Genomic DNA, 13,444 nt, shown 5'->3' on the forward strand with positions numbered 1-13,444 from the left:
CTCCGTTCGGCCCGCCCCGGAGCTGCTCCCGCCGGAAGTGCGTCACCAGCTCTGCGTTCAGGCACCCGCGGCCGTAACTGGAAGTGGAAACAAAACAAGCAGCTGAGGCCGTGGTGGCGGCGGCGCCGGGACGGGGGAGGGGCGCGCCGGAACCGGAACCGACCTGACGCCGGAACCGGAATCGAGAGCGGGTTGCCAGGGCCCGAAGAGGGCTGGCTGCAGCGGCCTAGCTCGGTGAGTGGGGCTGGCCGCTGCTCGCCTGTCTCGCCGGAGCAGGGAGGCCGAGACGCGGGCCTAGGGCGACCTGTTCAAGGTCACGGGCCGTATCAGTCTCCGCCCCTCGAGCCCTGCGGCGTGCCGGGCCCACTGATGCAGGCGGGGCCGTTACACTAAAGCCTGTGGCCGGCCTGCCGTCTCGAAGAGGGCTGGCGGCGAGCGAGGGCGGCTTCCTGGAGGAGGTGGTGGCGGGCCCAGGGTTCGGAGGCTGGAGCTGGGTCGCAGCCCGGCCGGGGCGCTGGTCTGTGGTCAGTAACCCCGCGCGGCCGTATTAGGCCACCTTGGGGCTCTAGGCAGCCCCGTTCCTTCCTCAACGTCCCAGGAGGAGAGGGTAGGGACGCGACCTTCAGCTGGGGCCTGGGAGCAAAGAGGTAGCAGATGTCCACCCCTCGATTCTGGCCCTGTCGTCACTGAAGATCTAGCCCACCAGTCCCACATCTGACCCGTAGAAGAATCCCCCCGTCCCCCGCCAAACCTCCGCTCCCCACTCCCACACACTCACACTCTGGGGAACACAGACTAGTCACTATCTGTCCTACTACTGTCTCAGGCCATGCTTGAGCCTGCCAGGGATCCTGGATCCATGGTTCGTTCATCCCCACCCTTATCTCAATTTTGAGACCTTTATTTTGGATGGAGAAACAGCCCAGAATCCACTGGTGGGTCTGTGGGAAACTGGCTAAGAGCTGATGAGGTGGTGGACATGGGAAGGAAGGAGATAATGCCTGTTTCAGTCTCAGACTGCATGCCCACCCTGAGGCAGAGATGCTGCTGAAAGGGAAATGTGACATCTGAATACCCTTTTCACCTTAGCTTTTGCAGGCCCCTCTTTGCATAGGAGAGCAGCTGGAGAGGGGAATCTCTCCAGATGTAAGAAAACAAAAACAAAAACCAAGCAGTGCACAGAAGCAGGTTCAGAGGAGGGTGGGAACTGGCAGGTGGCAGGTGGCAGGTGGGGCTCCTTAACCTCAAGATGATGCCTGGGCAGTGGTGGCACCTGGGCTGGGCCTGTTTTCAGCCACAGAGCCTGGTCCTCCTGCTGTTTAATTGTCTGTCTCCTCCTTTCTTGCCTTCCTCCTACTTCTCGGGTGGTGACTAAGCAGCCAGTGAGAGTGAAGGAAAAGTGAGCACCCTGCTCAGTGTGCCAGCCCTGTGGGCTGGAGCTATGGCTCCTCTCCAGATTGGAGGAGCCTGGTCCCAGGCCATGGCTGCCTTGACCTGACACCTCCTCAGTGAGGCTTCTCTCTTTGTGGGTCTGTATGGCAGGCATCTAGGAGGCTCAGCCAGAAGTGGTTGCTTCTACTTGCATTATTTATTCCGCCTTAGGAATAGTCTGAGAGTATCTAGGGCTACATCAGGTAGTAGAGAGATATTTCTCCATAGGCTTAGAAGTGTCCCAGGTTGCTGAGCCCTGGGTGTAACCAAGGAGCAAATTTTGGGCCTTGGTAGTGATCACTTGTCCCCTTCTCGTTAGGCTGTCAGTTCCTTGCTGGAGAATTTGTCCACAAAGAGTTGCCAAGATAGCTGGGCCAGGAAGAAAGCGCCGTAGCCCTGACCCAGACACCGTTGCCGACCCCGGGGCACTCTGGCTGTCACCCAAGCGGCTCAAGATGTCTGGCGGGGCCAGCACCACAGGCCCAAGGAGAGGGCCCCCAGGACTGGAGGAGGCCACCAGTAAGAAGAAGCAGAAGGATCCAGCAAACCAGGAGAACAAGGATGGAGATCCTAGGAGAGGTGGTAGTGGCATTCCCAGAGTGCTTGTGGCCTTCCCCTCCTCCCTTCCTGTTGAGCATACAGATTGGGGATTGGGAGATGACTTTTTTGCTGTTCCTTCCATCCTGGTCTGATGCTGAGAGAAGGACCAATGGCAGGCTGGGTAGAGCCTCAGTTTTGAAGTTGGGGTACTTGGCTGAAGTCCTAAAGATGGTGTTTGGTGGGATGTTATAGTCTTGGAGACTGCCTGTCCATCATCCTTTCCCTGTTCTTTCCTTTGTTGTCAGGGTCAGCATTCACTCGGGAGGAGCCGACCAAAGACGGTGAGTAATGAATAAGCCTTTTGGATGATAGAGTGCTAGGGGAGAGGAGGGGGCACTGGGGATATAGTCCTTATCTAGAGCAGTTGCATTAGGGCTGGGTGTCTGGTACCTGCTTACTCCCATCAAAATTTCATGGAGACTTTCACAATCTTTTTGACACTCCCTCTGTAGAGTTGTTGCTTGATTGGAGGCAGAGTGCTGATGAGGTGTTTGTCAAGCTGCGTGTGGGAGCCGGTCCCCTGCGGCTGGAGGAGGTAGATGCTGCCTTCACAGACACAGACTGTGTGGTGCGGCTTCCAGGTATGTCCATCTGCTTTGAGCCCAGCAGTATACTTGAATCCTTTGATATCCCCTACCTCAGCTCACTCCTCCCACTCTGTTGCCAGGTGGTCGGCAGTGGGGTGGTGTTTTCTATGCTGAGATAGAAAGTTCTTGCACCAAAGTGCAGGCTCGCAAAGGTGGCCTCCTGCAGCTGTCACTGCCCAAGAAGGTGCCTCTGCTCACGTGGCCCTCTCTCCTGGTAAGTTTCAGAGCAGAGTAGGGTAGGGATACTCAGTGTAGTTAACAGGGCCTGACTGCTGTATCTTTGGCAGAAGAAACCTCTTGGGACCCAGGAGTTGGTGCCAGGGCTGCGGTGCCAGGAGAATGGGCAGGAGCCGTCTCCTGTTGCCCTGGAGCCAGGCCCTGAGCCCCGCCGGGCTAAGCAGGAGGCCCGGAACCAGAAGCGGGCCCAGGGCCGTGGTGAGGTAGGCGCAGGGGCTGGCCCTGGGGCCCAAGCAGGGCCCAGTGCCAAGAGGGCTGTGCATCTCCACAGAGGGCCGGAGGGGGAAGGGTCCAGAGATGGCCCTGGACCCCGGGGTGATGCCCCCCAATTCCTGGCTGAGCCGGCCACCCAGGTGAGAGTGGAGTGCCTGCTTGGGAGTTGGGAGGTGAGGGGGAAGGGTGTGGACTGCAGTGGGGGGCCGCCTGCCAGACCCAGGGCTGATCCTGCCCACAATCTCGCCATGAACAGGCTGAGGCTGAGGAACAGCTCCGTGTACCACCACTGAACCCCCAGACCTGCCTCCTGGGCTCAGAGGAGAATCTAGCACTTTTGACAGGAAAGAAGGCAGTAGCCCCCAGGAATGACCCAGTGTCCCCAGTCATGGCCCGGAGCAGAGACTCTGAGAAAGATGATCGTTCCAAAGAGGAGATGGCAGTGGCAGCAGATGCTGCAGCCTTGGTGGATGGTAAAGGTGGGGCTGGGGGTGGGCAGGCAGAGCTCTAGTTTGGGTTGCAAGGTTGGTGGGTGGCTAGGAAGTAGAGTAGGAACAGGCTGGAACCTGTCCTGGGTGGTGCTGAGATGTGGTCTCAACATAGAGCCCAAGTCCATGGTGAACCTGGCATTTGTCAAGAATGACTCGTATGAGAAGGGGCCGGACTCAGTGGTGGTGCACGTGTACGTGAAGGAAATCTGCAGGGACACATCTCGAGTGCTTTTCCGCGAGCAGGACTTCACGCTTATCTTCCAGACCAGGTGGGTGGGTGGGCGGGCAGACACATAGGGCAGACAGTGTGCTTCAGGCAGGACAGTGCGTCTCATGTTCTTTCTCCTGCCTCTTCTGCTCTCTGCCCCTGCTCTGCCTCTACAGGGACGGAAACTTCCTGAGACCGCACCCGGGCTGTGGGCCCCACACCATCTTCCGTTGGCAGGTGAAGCTCAGGTGGGTGGTGCCCGGCCCCGCCACTGTGCAAGTCCCACCCTGGGCTCCATCCCCCTGACCCATCTAGCCCTGCATCCCCTCCACCTAATTTTCTGAGTTTAGCCTCTTCCTGCAGGAACCTGATCGAGCCAGAGCAGTGCACCTTCTGCTTCACGGCCTCTCGCATCGACATCTGCCTCCGCAAGCGGCAGAGTCAGCGCTGGGGGGGTCTGGAGGCCCCAGCTGCACGAGGTCTGCACACGAGCTCCCTTCATTGCCCAGTCCTCATGACCCAGACCCCCACCCCGTGCCACATGCTGCTAACCACCAGCCCCACCATTCCCCCTTTTTAAGGTGCAGTGGGTGGTGCAAAGGTAGCCGTGCCGACAGGTCCAACCCCTCTGGATTCAACCCCACCGGGAGGTACCCCCCACCCCCTGACAGGCCAGGAGGAAGCCCGGGCTGTGGAGAAGGAGAAACCCAAGGCTCGATCTGAGGACACAGGCCTAGATGGTGTGGCAGCCCGCACCCCCATGGAGCATGTAGCCCCAAAGCCAGAGCCACACCTGGCATCGGTGAGAATCCTTGGTGGGGAGGGCCAAGGATGAAGGCTGGAGAGCCCAGGGCTACTCTCTCATGCCCCTCTTGCTCCCACAGCCCAAGCCCACATGTATGGTGCCTCCAATGCCCCACAGCCCGGTGAGTGGAGACAGCGTGGAGGAAGAGGAGGAGGAAGAGAAGAAGGTGTGTCTGCCGGGCTTCACTGGCCTTGTCAATCTAGGCAACACCTGTTTCATGAACAGCGTCATCCAGTCTCTGTCCAATACTCGGGAGCTGCGGGACTTCTTCCACGGTGAGAACGGGGGCTTAGAGCCCCGGGGATGGGGGATATCTTCCCCTGCTCACACCTCTCCTTGGTTGCTGTCCCTAGACCGCTCCTTTGAGGCCGAGATCAACTACAACAACCCACTGGGGACTGGTGGGCGTCTGGCCATCGGCTTTGCTGTGCTGCTCCGGGCGCTGTGGAAGGGAACCCACCATGCCTTCCAGCCCTCCAAGTTGAAGGTGATCTGTGGCCACTCCTACCTTGGCTGGAGAGGGTGGGAAGGGCTAGCCAGCTGGGTGCATTGTAGGTGCTGGGGCTCCATGCTCACATCTTGCCGCTGCTTCCAGGCCATTGTGGCGAGCAAGGCCAGCCAGTTCACAGGCTATGCACAGCACGATGCCCAGGAGTTCATGGCTTTCCTGCTGGATGGGCTGCACGAGGACTTGAACCGTATTCAGAATAAGCCCTACACGGAGACCGTGGACTCAGATGGGCGACCTGATGAGGTCAGAGTTGGGGGCGGAGGTGGGCATGTCTCATGCACGTCCCCGTCCCCAGGTCTCCTTGGTTCTCACCACTCTGCTCCTCAGGTGGTAGCTGAGGAAGCCTGGCAGCGGCACAAGATGAGGAATGACTCTTTCATCGTGGACCTATTTCAGGGACAGTACAAGTCGAAGCTGGTGTGCCCCGTGTGCGCAAAGGTGTGACGGATTCTCCTAGAAAGACACCCCCGGCTTGTCCTAGCTAGCCTGGTCAGAATGGGGTCAGAGGCATGTGCATCTTTAGGTGTTGCAGGGCAAGATTTGGGCAAAGAAGGTGAGGGGGAGGCCTTAGGCCCTGTGTGGGCTGCAGAGGTCAGGCTTGGTAGGCTTCCTGACTGAGGTAAAAGTGATGTTTGGGTGATGTAAGGTGGGGTGGGGATGGGTAAGATTGGAAAGGCACAAGGTGTGCAAATGAGAGGCAGATGGTTAAAGCGGCTTGGCTGAGGAAGGCCTCAACTACCAGAAACAGGGATTGTTCTCTCCTAATGGTTCTCCTCGTCCATCTAGTGTTGTCAAGCCTGAGAATTTGCTGGTTGGCTGTGAGACCCTCAGAGCCATCCAAGGGCGTGGATTGGGCTCTCAGGGCACAAGCATCCTGCCCCCCACTCCCTCTGTGGCCACCCAGTGGAAACTGTACATTTGCAGGTCTCCATCACTTTTGACCCATTCCTGTACCTGCCGGTGCCCTTGCCACAGAAGCAAAAGGTTCTCCCCATCTTCTATTTTGCCCGGGAGCCCCACAGCAAGCCCGTCAAGGTGAGAAGTAAGCCCGTATTGCTGGGCTTTCGCAGAGACCCTGGCCTACCTCCCACCATGGACTCTGTACTCTTGTCACCACAGTTTCTGGTGAGCATCAGCAAGGAGAACTCCAGTGCAAGTGAAGTGTTGGACTCCCTGTCTCAGAGTGTCCACGTGAAGCCTGAGAACCTGCGTCTGGCTGAGGTGTGTCTGTCTTTCCAAGGCTCTTACGCGCGTGGACACGTGTCTGTGTTTGCAGCGCGCAGATACGTGTGTACGATCATTAGCATCTGTATGTGTACACACAAACGTGCATGTGACTGCACAAAGACAGGTGGGGTGCTATTGGTTGAGACATGGTTGAAACCAGGCATTTGGGCTATGTAACTGAGGTGTTCTCAGTTCCCAGCCATCATCTGGATTTATTCCCCCTTTTGTTGTTGGCCCCCAGCTGCTCTTCCTTCTTCAGACAAGGAGCTTGAGCTGCAGGACTAGCCATCCACCAGCTATAGACGTTCTCCATCCATTCTGCTTCTCCCTCCTGTTTTCCCAGATCTGTGTGCCGGTTTTCCCCAAAGGTTCCTAGCCTGCTGCCTGGTAGTGTCCTTTACCTCGGGGGTAGAGGTAGGGAGATGCCTCCTTGAATGCGGCCCCTTCATAGTAACCATGGTGCAGTCTCAACAGGGCCCACTGGTTGACAGCCGGGTAGAGGCCCTTGGTGTGGAGAGCTGGTATGGTTGATACCTGCCCCAGTCTTGGTCTTTTCATGCTCTGTGAGGCACCAGGCTCTTTATTCCATTGGGCACTGAGGCTGGGGCCAGCAGAGGCATATACTTCTTTTGGGCCACAATCCCCAACCCTGCCCCCATTTGACCCAAGATCAAGGTCATATCTTCATCTTGTGCTTTGTGGCAGGGCCAGGGAAAGGGCTTGTCCTCACATAGGATCTGTGTGTTCTCTGTCCTCAGGTGATTAAGAATCGCTTCCACCGTGTGTTTTTGCCCTCCCACTCACTGGACACTGTGTCACCTTCCGACACACTCCTCTGCTTCGAGCTCCTATCCCCAGAGTTGGCTAAGGAGCGGGTGGTGGTACTAGAGGTGCAGCAGGTGAGTGGGGGCCAACCTGATGGCACAGGGCCCTGATGGGGGAGGGGGGCGTTCCTGCCTGCCCTGGCCTCACTGAGGCAAACGACCCACCCTAGCGCCCCCAGGTGCCCAGCGTCCCCATCTCCAAGTGTGCAGCCTGCCAGCGGAAGCAGCAGTCAGAGGATGAGAAGCTGAAGCGCTGTACCCGTTGCTACCGCGTGGGCTACTGCAACCAGTGAGGACTCCCGTGGTCTCCCCCCGTCCCTCCTCTCCACCTTCCACTTGCTGCCCTACCTCTTCTCCACATAAAGGCACATATATTTTAAGCCCTCTACCTGCCACCCCACTCTACCAGACCCTGGGGGAGGCAGGGCTGGCATACCCAGTTCCTTGGTCTAGCCCTAGAGTAGAGGTGTGGCTAAGGCCCTAGTCTTACCTCCTCCTTCTCTCCAGGCTCTGTCAGAAAACCCATTGGCCTGACCATAAGGGCCTCTGCCGCCCTGAGAACATTGGCTACCCCTTCCTGGTCAGTGTACCTGCCTCACGCCTCACTTATGCCCGTCTTGCTCAGCTGCTAGAGGGATATGCCCGGTAAGTGCCCAGTGGTTGGATTAAGGTGGGGTAGGTGGGGCGTGGGGGTGGAGTGCAGAGGTGCCGGACACGTTGGTCTGGATTCTTACTTGCTTTTGCTGCCTGTTACCAGGTACTCTGTGAGTGTGTTCCAGCCACCCTTCCAGCCTGGCCGCATGGCCTTGGAGTCCCAGGGCCCTGGCTGCAACACACTGCTGTCCACTAGCTCCCTGGAGGCTGGGGACAATGACAGGGACCCTGTTCAGCCACCAGAGCTCCAGATGGTGACCCCTGTGGCTGAGGGGGACACAGGGGTCCCCCGGGCCTGGGCATCCCCTGATCGGGGCCCTGTGCCCAGCACCAGTGGAGTTTCTTCTGAGATGCTGGCCAGTGGGCCCATTGAAGTTGGCTCCTTGCCTGCTGGTGAGAGGGTGTCCCGGCCTGAAGGTAAAAGTCTGGTGAAAGGCTCTGGAGCTGGGGTAGGGGAGGTTGGAGGAAGCTTGTTTAGGCTCTGGTAGACAGGAAAGCTCTGATTATCATGTTCTTTCACAGCTGCTGTGCCCGGATACCAACACCCAAGTGAAGCCATGAATTCCCACACACCCCAGTTCTTTATCTATAGAATTGATGCATCCAACCGAGAGCAGCGGCTAGAGGACAAAGGTGTCTGAGGCCGTGGGAGGGACCCCTGGCGTGGGTTGGGCTGGCTGCTCTCCACAGCTGCATGATTCCCTTCCCTGCCCGTTTCCAGGAGACACCCCACTAGAGCTGGGTGATGACTGCAGCCTGGCTCTAGTCTGGCGGAACAATGAGCGCCTGCAGGAGTTTGTGTTGGTAGCCTCCAAGGAGCTGGAATGTGCTGAGGATCCAGGCTCTGCTGGTGAGGCTGCCCGTGCTGGCCACTTCACTCTGGACCAGTGTCTGAACCTCTTTACGCGGCCTGAGGTGCTGGCACCTGAGGAGGCTTGGTGAGGACAGGGCAGCAGGCAGGTAGTGGGGAAGAGTGGAGTGGAGGTCTGTCGGTCTTGACTCCGCCTCTGTCCCCTGTCAGGTACTGCCCGCAGTGCAAACAACACCGCGAGGCCTCCAAGCAGCTGTTGTTGTGGCGCCTGCCGAATGTGCTCATCGTGCAGCTCAAGCGCTTCTCCTTTCGCAGTTTCATCTGGCGTGACAAGATCAATGACTTGGTGGAGTTCCCTGTTCGGTGAGCAGTGGGCTCTCGTGACTGTAGTCAGGGCATGGGGGCCAAGGTCGGCATCCAGGGCACCTGTTGACTGTCTCACCTCTCTCTGGCTGGTACCACAGGAACCTGGACCTGAGCAAGTTCTGTATCGGTCAGAAAGAGGAGCAGCTGCCCAGCTATGACCTGTACGCTGTCATCAACCACTATGGAGGCATGATCGGTGGCCACTACACTGCCTGTGCACGCCTGCCCAATGATCGCAGCAGCCAGCGCAGCGACGTGGGTGAGGGCACACACAGCCAGCAGGATAGATGGTAGGGGTGTTGGTGCAGGGTATGTTCACACTCTTCCCACCTTGCCATAGGCTGGCGCTTGTTTGATGACAGCACGGTGACAACGGTAGACGAGAGCCAGGTCGTGACGCGTTATGCCTATGTACTCTTCTACCGCCGGCGGAACTCTCCTGTGGAGAGGCCCCCCCGGGCAGGTCACTCTGAACACCACCCAGACCTAGGCCCTGCAGCTGAGTCTGCTGCCAGCCAGGTGAGGCACGGGGAGGCTGCTCAGGCTAGTGGGGCCCAACTCACAGATGGGTGGGGGTAGGGCACAGCTTCCTCTTCTACAGTCCTAGGCCCCTGGAACCTTCGGATTTTTAAGAGTCACAGACAGGGTTCCCTTACATCAAAGCCTTAGCCAGAGCGATTCCCAGGCTGCAGGGACACTTACAGAGGTACACACACAGCAACGCGCTGCCATTGGTGTGTGCATAGGCTACGGGCCAAGTAGCTGCTCCAAATTTCACTGGGTATAGTGGTGTGAACAGACTGTACCTGACACCTCCCAACTTTCCCTCTGCACACTCCCCACATGCTAGCCCACAGACCCTCACTTGTGATCGTCCCTGTGTTCTGATGTGCACTCAGGACAGGGCCTATCCAGCAGGCCATAGCCAACGTGGCCATCACCCTCTCTGAGGTGAGCTTTTGTCCCCACTGTGCCTTCAGGATCTTCTGTCTCTCTTACTGACATGGGATGCCATAGGCCTGGTTGGTGGGCACATCCGAAACTCTTTTCTGGACTTGTCTCCTTGCTGTCCTCTCCTCCCTTGAGCCCGCTACGCTCAGACTCATACAGTGATCAGGATCTGGATGTAGGTGGGCGGGAGCCAGGAGATGACTCTGGGGTTGGCAGCTCTGTCCTCCATGAGCCAGTCTCCTCTGTGGGAAGCCTGGGCTAAAAAACTGACCAGCTAACCCTCACCCCCACCCCCTGTGGGGAAGTTGCATGTCGATAGGGGAGCTTCTTGAGGCCAAAATGCCATCAAGATTCTCCCACTGTGGTGCTCTCCATCTAGACAACCCTGCGAATGGCCCACTTGGCTCCTGCCTGTCCACCACTCTGCCACTTGACCTGGGATGTACGGGGTTAGCACCGGTTACGTTGGGCGGGACTGTCATGGCCAGGGGTCTTGGGGACACTGGGTCCCCCTACCCCCTCACCCCCGCCCTGGGTGCTGATGGCCGTTTCCGCACGCCGTAGGCTTCCCGGATTTGGCAGGAGCTGGAGGCCGAGGAGGAGCCGGTACCTGAGGGGCCTGCGCCCCTGGGTTCCTGGGGGCCCCAGGACTGGGTGGGCCCCCCGCCACGTGGCCCTACCACACCAGACGAGGGCTGTCTCCGATACTTTGTTCTGGGCACCGTGGCAGCTTTGATGGCCCTCGTGCTCAACGTGTTCTATCCTCTGGTATCCCAGAGTCCCTGGAGATGAGCTCGCCTGCAGGCAGCTGCTGTGAGCTGGCCTACCTACCTGCCCACCAGGCCATGCCTGCCGCTGTGGTGGGGACCAACTCTGGGCTTGGGCCTCAGTGTGTGCATCTGAGGGGAGAGGGTGGGGACTGTGGCTCCTGCAGGGGCAGAGCATCTTAGGGTGGGTATCCCGTCCAGCTGTCTGTCCGTTTGTCCTGCTGCTCCTACCCTTGGCCTGGGGCTTAGCCCTGCCCAAGCAGCTTCCTGTATTTAAAGTGTTAATAAAGTGAGACTATTCAGGCTGATCTCGTCTCTCTGTCTCAATGCCGCTGCTGTCTGCGCCTGCCTTGGGGCCCTCCCTTGGGTGCCAGGGCTCCAAGCCAGCACCCCCGGGATGCCAGGCGGCATACGGGGCAGCCCCCAACCCCTGTCCTCATATTCTGTTGCAGGGACTAGGCCCTGGCCAGGCCCCTGACGTGGCCCCCACGCGGACAGCCCCTGAACGCTTCGCCCCCCCTGTGGACCGCCCAGCCCCCACCTACAGCAACATGGAGGAGGTCGATTAGCAGGTCCCTGGCTGGTGGGGGGACTGGGTTTGGGGGATCCCCCACAGAGGGCCAGCTCTTTGACGCTTCTTCTCTAACCTAGAGGACACTGGCTTCGTCAATGGGGAGTTGGGGGGGGTATGATTTGAGGGTGGAAACCTCACTCGTTGGGACCTCTTGTCAACTTGACCCCCCCAGCCAGTGGGCCTTGGCTTCTCTAGCCATGCCCAGTGCTGTGTGATTTGATTCTCAGTTGTACCTTCAATTCTTTCTGACTCGCATTATAAACATTATAATTTTATTCTAAAAATTGTAATTTTTTTTTTGCATTTTGGAAGTGATTGCTGCTGTTTAAATATATTTTAAAAATAAATGACAAATAAGCAGACTTAGTCACTGTAATACATCAGGTGCTGTGACTACCTTCCCAACGTGTGTGTGTGTGTGTGTGTGTGTGTGTGTGTGTGTGTGTGTGTGTGTGTGTGTGTGTGTGTGTGTGTGTGTGTGTGTGTGTGTGTGTGTGTGTGTGTGTGAATGAAGCCCCCCCTGCCCTTTGATCCCACTGGTTCTGGGTCCCACGTGGAGGCACCTATGGTTGGTAACATTGCTGGTACCTCACACCCTAGGAGTGGAGTGTACCCCATGAAGCTCCAGAAGCTGACAGCATGGGGTAAAAGGTGCAGGCATTGGAGCAGCCTGGGGCTGACAACCAGACAGTAGGTCAGGAAGGACTTGTTGGGGAACAGGAAGTACTTGGGGGTGGAGAGAAGTCTCTTTTCTCTTTTTCTATTCTCAGGTCTTTCTTTGCTGTAGTTTGAAAACCACCTGGATCCCTTGGGAGAACAGAGCAGGAAAAAAACTGCTGTGGGAAAGGAGACCCTCCTCCAAAAGGACAGGCAGAGAGGACCAGAGCTAATCTTAGCTGGCTTCCTGTGGGAGGGAGGGTGTGGGGTCCTGCCAGGCCATTTCTTCCCTTGATTCCCTAAAACTTTGGCTTCTGGCAGCTGCCCCAGGCTGTTTACCCACAGTGGGTTTGCAGGCTTGTCCCAGCAGGCTTGCCTTGTGTACACATACCGCAAGGTCAAGTCTTGTGAAGAGCCTCCGTGCCTCTCTTCGTGGATAATGCTGCCTCCTATTCTCTTCAACTGTTTGGGGTTAGGATTGGGCATCTCCAGCTGGGGGGAGATGGGGAGCAAAGGTACTCCTGAGGCAGGTGTTCAGGTAAGCCAGAAAGAGTGTAAGGCAGGCAGGGGTGGGGCAGGATTCTGGCAGGTCCATCCTGCCCCCAAGCCTGAGGGGTCAGTATTACAAAAAGCTCAGCATGTGGGCCCTGCTAGGACTCCTTGGCTGGAGTTAGGGAGTTAGGGGTGGTGGAGAGCAGAAGGAGCTCCTGGAGAAAGCTAGCCTTGTGACCAGCGTTGGTTTCTTCTATTGAGACAACAGCACAAGGGCCACGTGGGGTTGCTGGCCATGGAGAGGGGCCTGGACTGCTGGCTATGAGGCCCTGCGGTAATGGTGGAATTGCCAAGCTGGGTGTTGGTGCTGGCACACTGCTGGAGGGGCTGCTAGGCATGGGCTGCAACAGGATTGTGCTGGGCCTTCACTGTGTGCAGCCCCAAGTGTCTGGCCACTGGTGATCTGCATGTGCTGAATGCACTACTCAAGGGGCTCTGTCCCCCTCTGACCATAGCCCTGCTGCTGCTGAGCCTGCCACATTACCCTTCTGGGGCATTTGCACAAGGCTGCCATGGCCCTCAGCACTGTGGCCACTGCTGCTTCTGTGCATCAGCCTGTGCGACAGGGACTTGTCCGTAGGTCTGGCTACTGGACCCTGCCTCTTCCCATGCCACAGCTGGGCCTTGCTGGCTGCTCCCTGGCTTTTCTCCTCATTCATTGTTTTCTTGATTTTCCTTGAAGTAGTGCCAGAGGCTTATGCGAGCAAGCCAGTCCCCTGGGCATGCACCCATCCAACTTGATGGTTCTGCTCTGTGCAAGTCAAAGGGCTCCAGAGGACTGGCTAGCCTGCCACTACTTGTGGCATTCTTGGTAGGGGCAACTGCCTCATCCTGTGACATGGAGCCACAGGGTCAGCACTATGAGGGAACCAGGAAAGAGGGTACAGGCCCTGACCCCACTGAGGGGGCCATCACTAGACCTGCAGGACTTAGTGTTGGTGGTCATGGTGCTGTAATGGGTCTTTGGGTGGCATCAGG

At 57.8% G+C, this 13,444-nt stretch overlaps 1 protein-coding gene across 16 annotated transcripts; it reads left to right on the forward strand.

The window, feature by feature from the left end:
* Positions 1 to 63: 63 nt before the first annotated feature.
* Positions 64 to 11,619, forward strand: USP19 (ubiquitin specific peptidase 19). Of its 16 annotated transcripts, none has more exons than XM_033413181.2 (27): positions 64 to 234; positions 1,751 to 2,013; positions 2,277 to 2,312; positions 2,484 to 2,612; positions 2,699 to 2,832; positions 2,906 to 3,208; positions 3,325 to 3,547; positions 3,672 to 3,828; positions 3,944 to 4,015; positions 4,131 to 4,246; positions 4,349 to 4,569; positions 4,652 to 4,847; positions 4,926 to 5,059; positions 5,168 to 5,326; positions 5,411 to 5,521; positions 6,008 to 6,118; positions 6,203 to 6,304; positions 7,069 to 7,209; positions 7,305 to 7,423; positions 7,642 to 7,779; positions 7,892 to 8,205; positions 8,311 to 8,421; positions 8,510 to 8,726; positions 8,810 to 8,962; positions 9,064 to 9,224; positions 9,306 to 9,484; positions 10,481 to 10,991. In XM_033413181.2, exons 2-27 carry the CDS (start codon positions 1,887 to 1,889, stop codon positions 10,706 to 10,708), a joined length of 4,092 nt encoding a protein of 1,363 aa, XP_033269072.1. In that variant the 5' UTR covers positions 64 to 234; positions 1,751 to 1,886; the 3' UTR covers positions 10,709 to 10,991. The 16 variants fall into 16 exon arrangements, with proteins under 16 accessions (XP_033269072.1, XP_049572083.1, XP_049572081.1 ...); XM_049716126.1 differs by having other exon boundaries at positions 4,355 to 4,569; XM_049716124.1 differs by having other exon boundaries at positions 2,909 to 3,208.
* Positions 11,620 to 13,444: the final 1,825 nt, after the last annotated feature.

This window comes from Orcinus orca, chromosome 10 (genome assembly GCF_937001465.1).
Source record: "Orcinus orca chromosome 10, mOrcOrc1.1, whole genome shotgun sequence".
Classification (NCBI taxonomy): Eukaryota; Metazoa; Chordata; class Mammalia; order Artiodactyla; family Delphinidae; genus Orcinus; species Orcinus orca.

What these genes read in the sequence shown, in the direction of transcription:
- USP19 (XM_033413181.2), top strand. Translation starts at nt 1,887, where the DNA reads ATGTCTGGCGGGGCCAGCACCACAGGCCCAAGGAGAGGGCCCCCAGGA. An exon ending in CAGATGGGCGACCTGATGAG is followed by an intron (nt 5,327 to 5,410) that starts GTCAGAGTTGGG and finishes TCTGCTCCTCAG; the next exon opens with GTGGTAGCTGAGGAAGCCTG. An exon ending in AGAACCTGCGTCTGGCTGAG is followed by an intron (nt 6,305 to 7,068) that starts GTGTGTCTGTCT and finishes CTCTGTCCTCAG; the next exon opens with GTGATTAAGAATCGCTTCCA.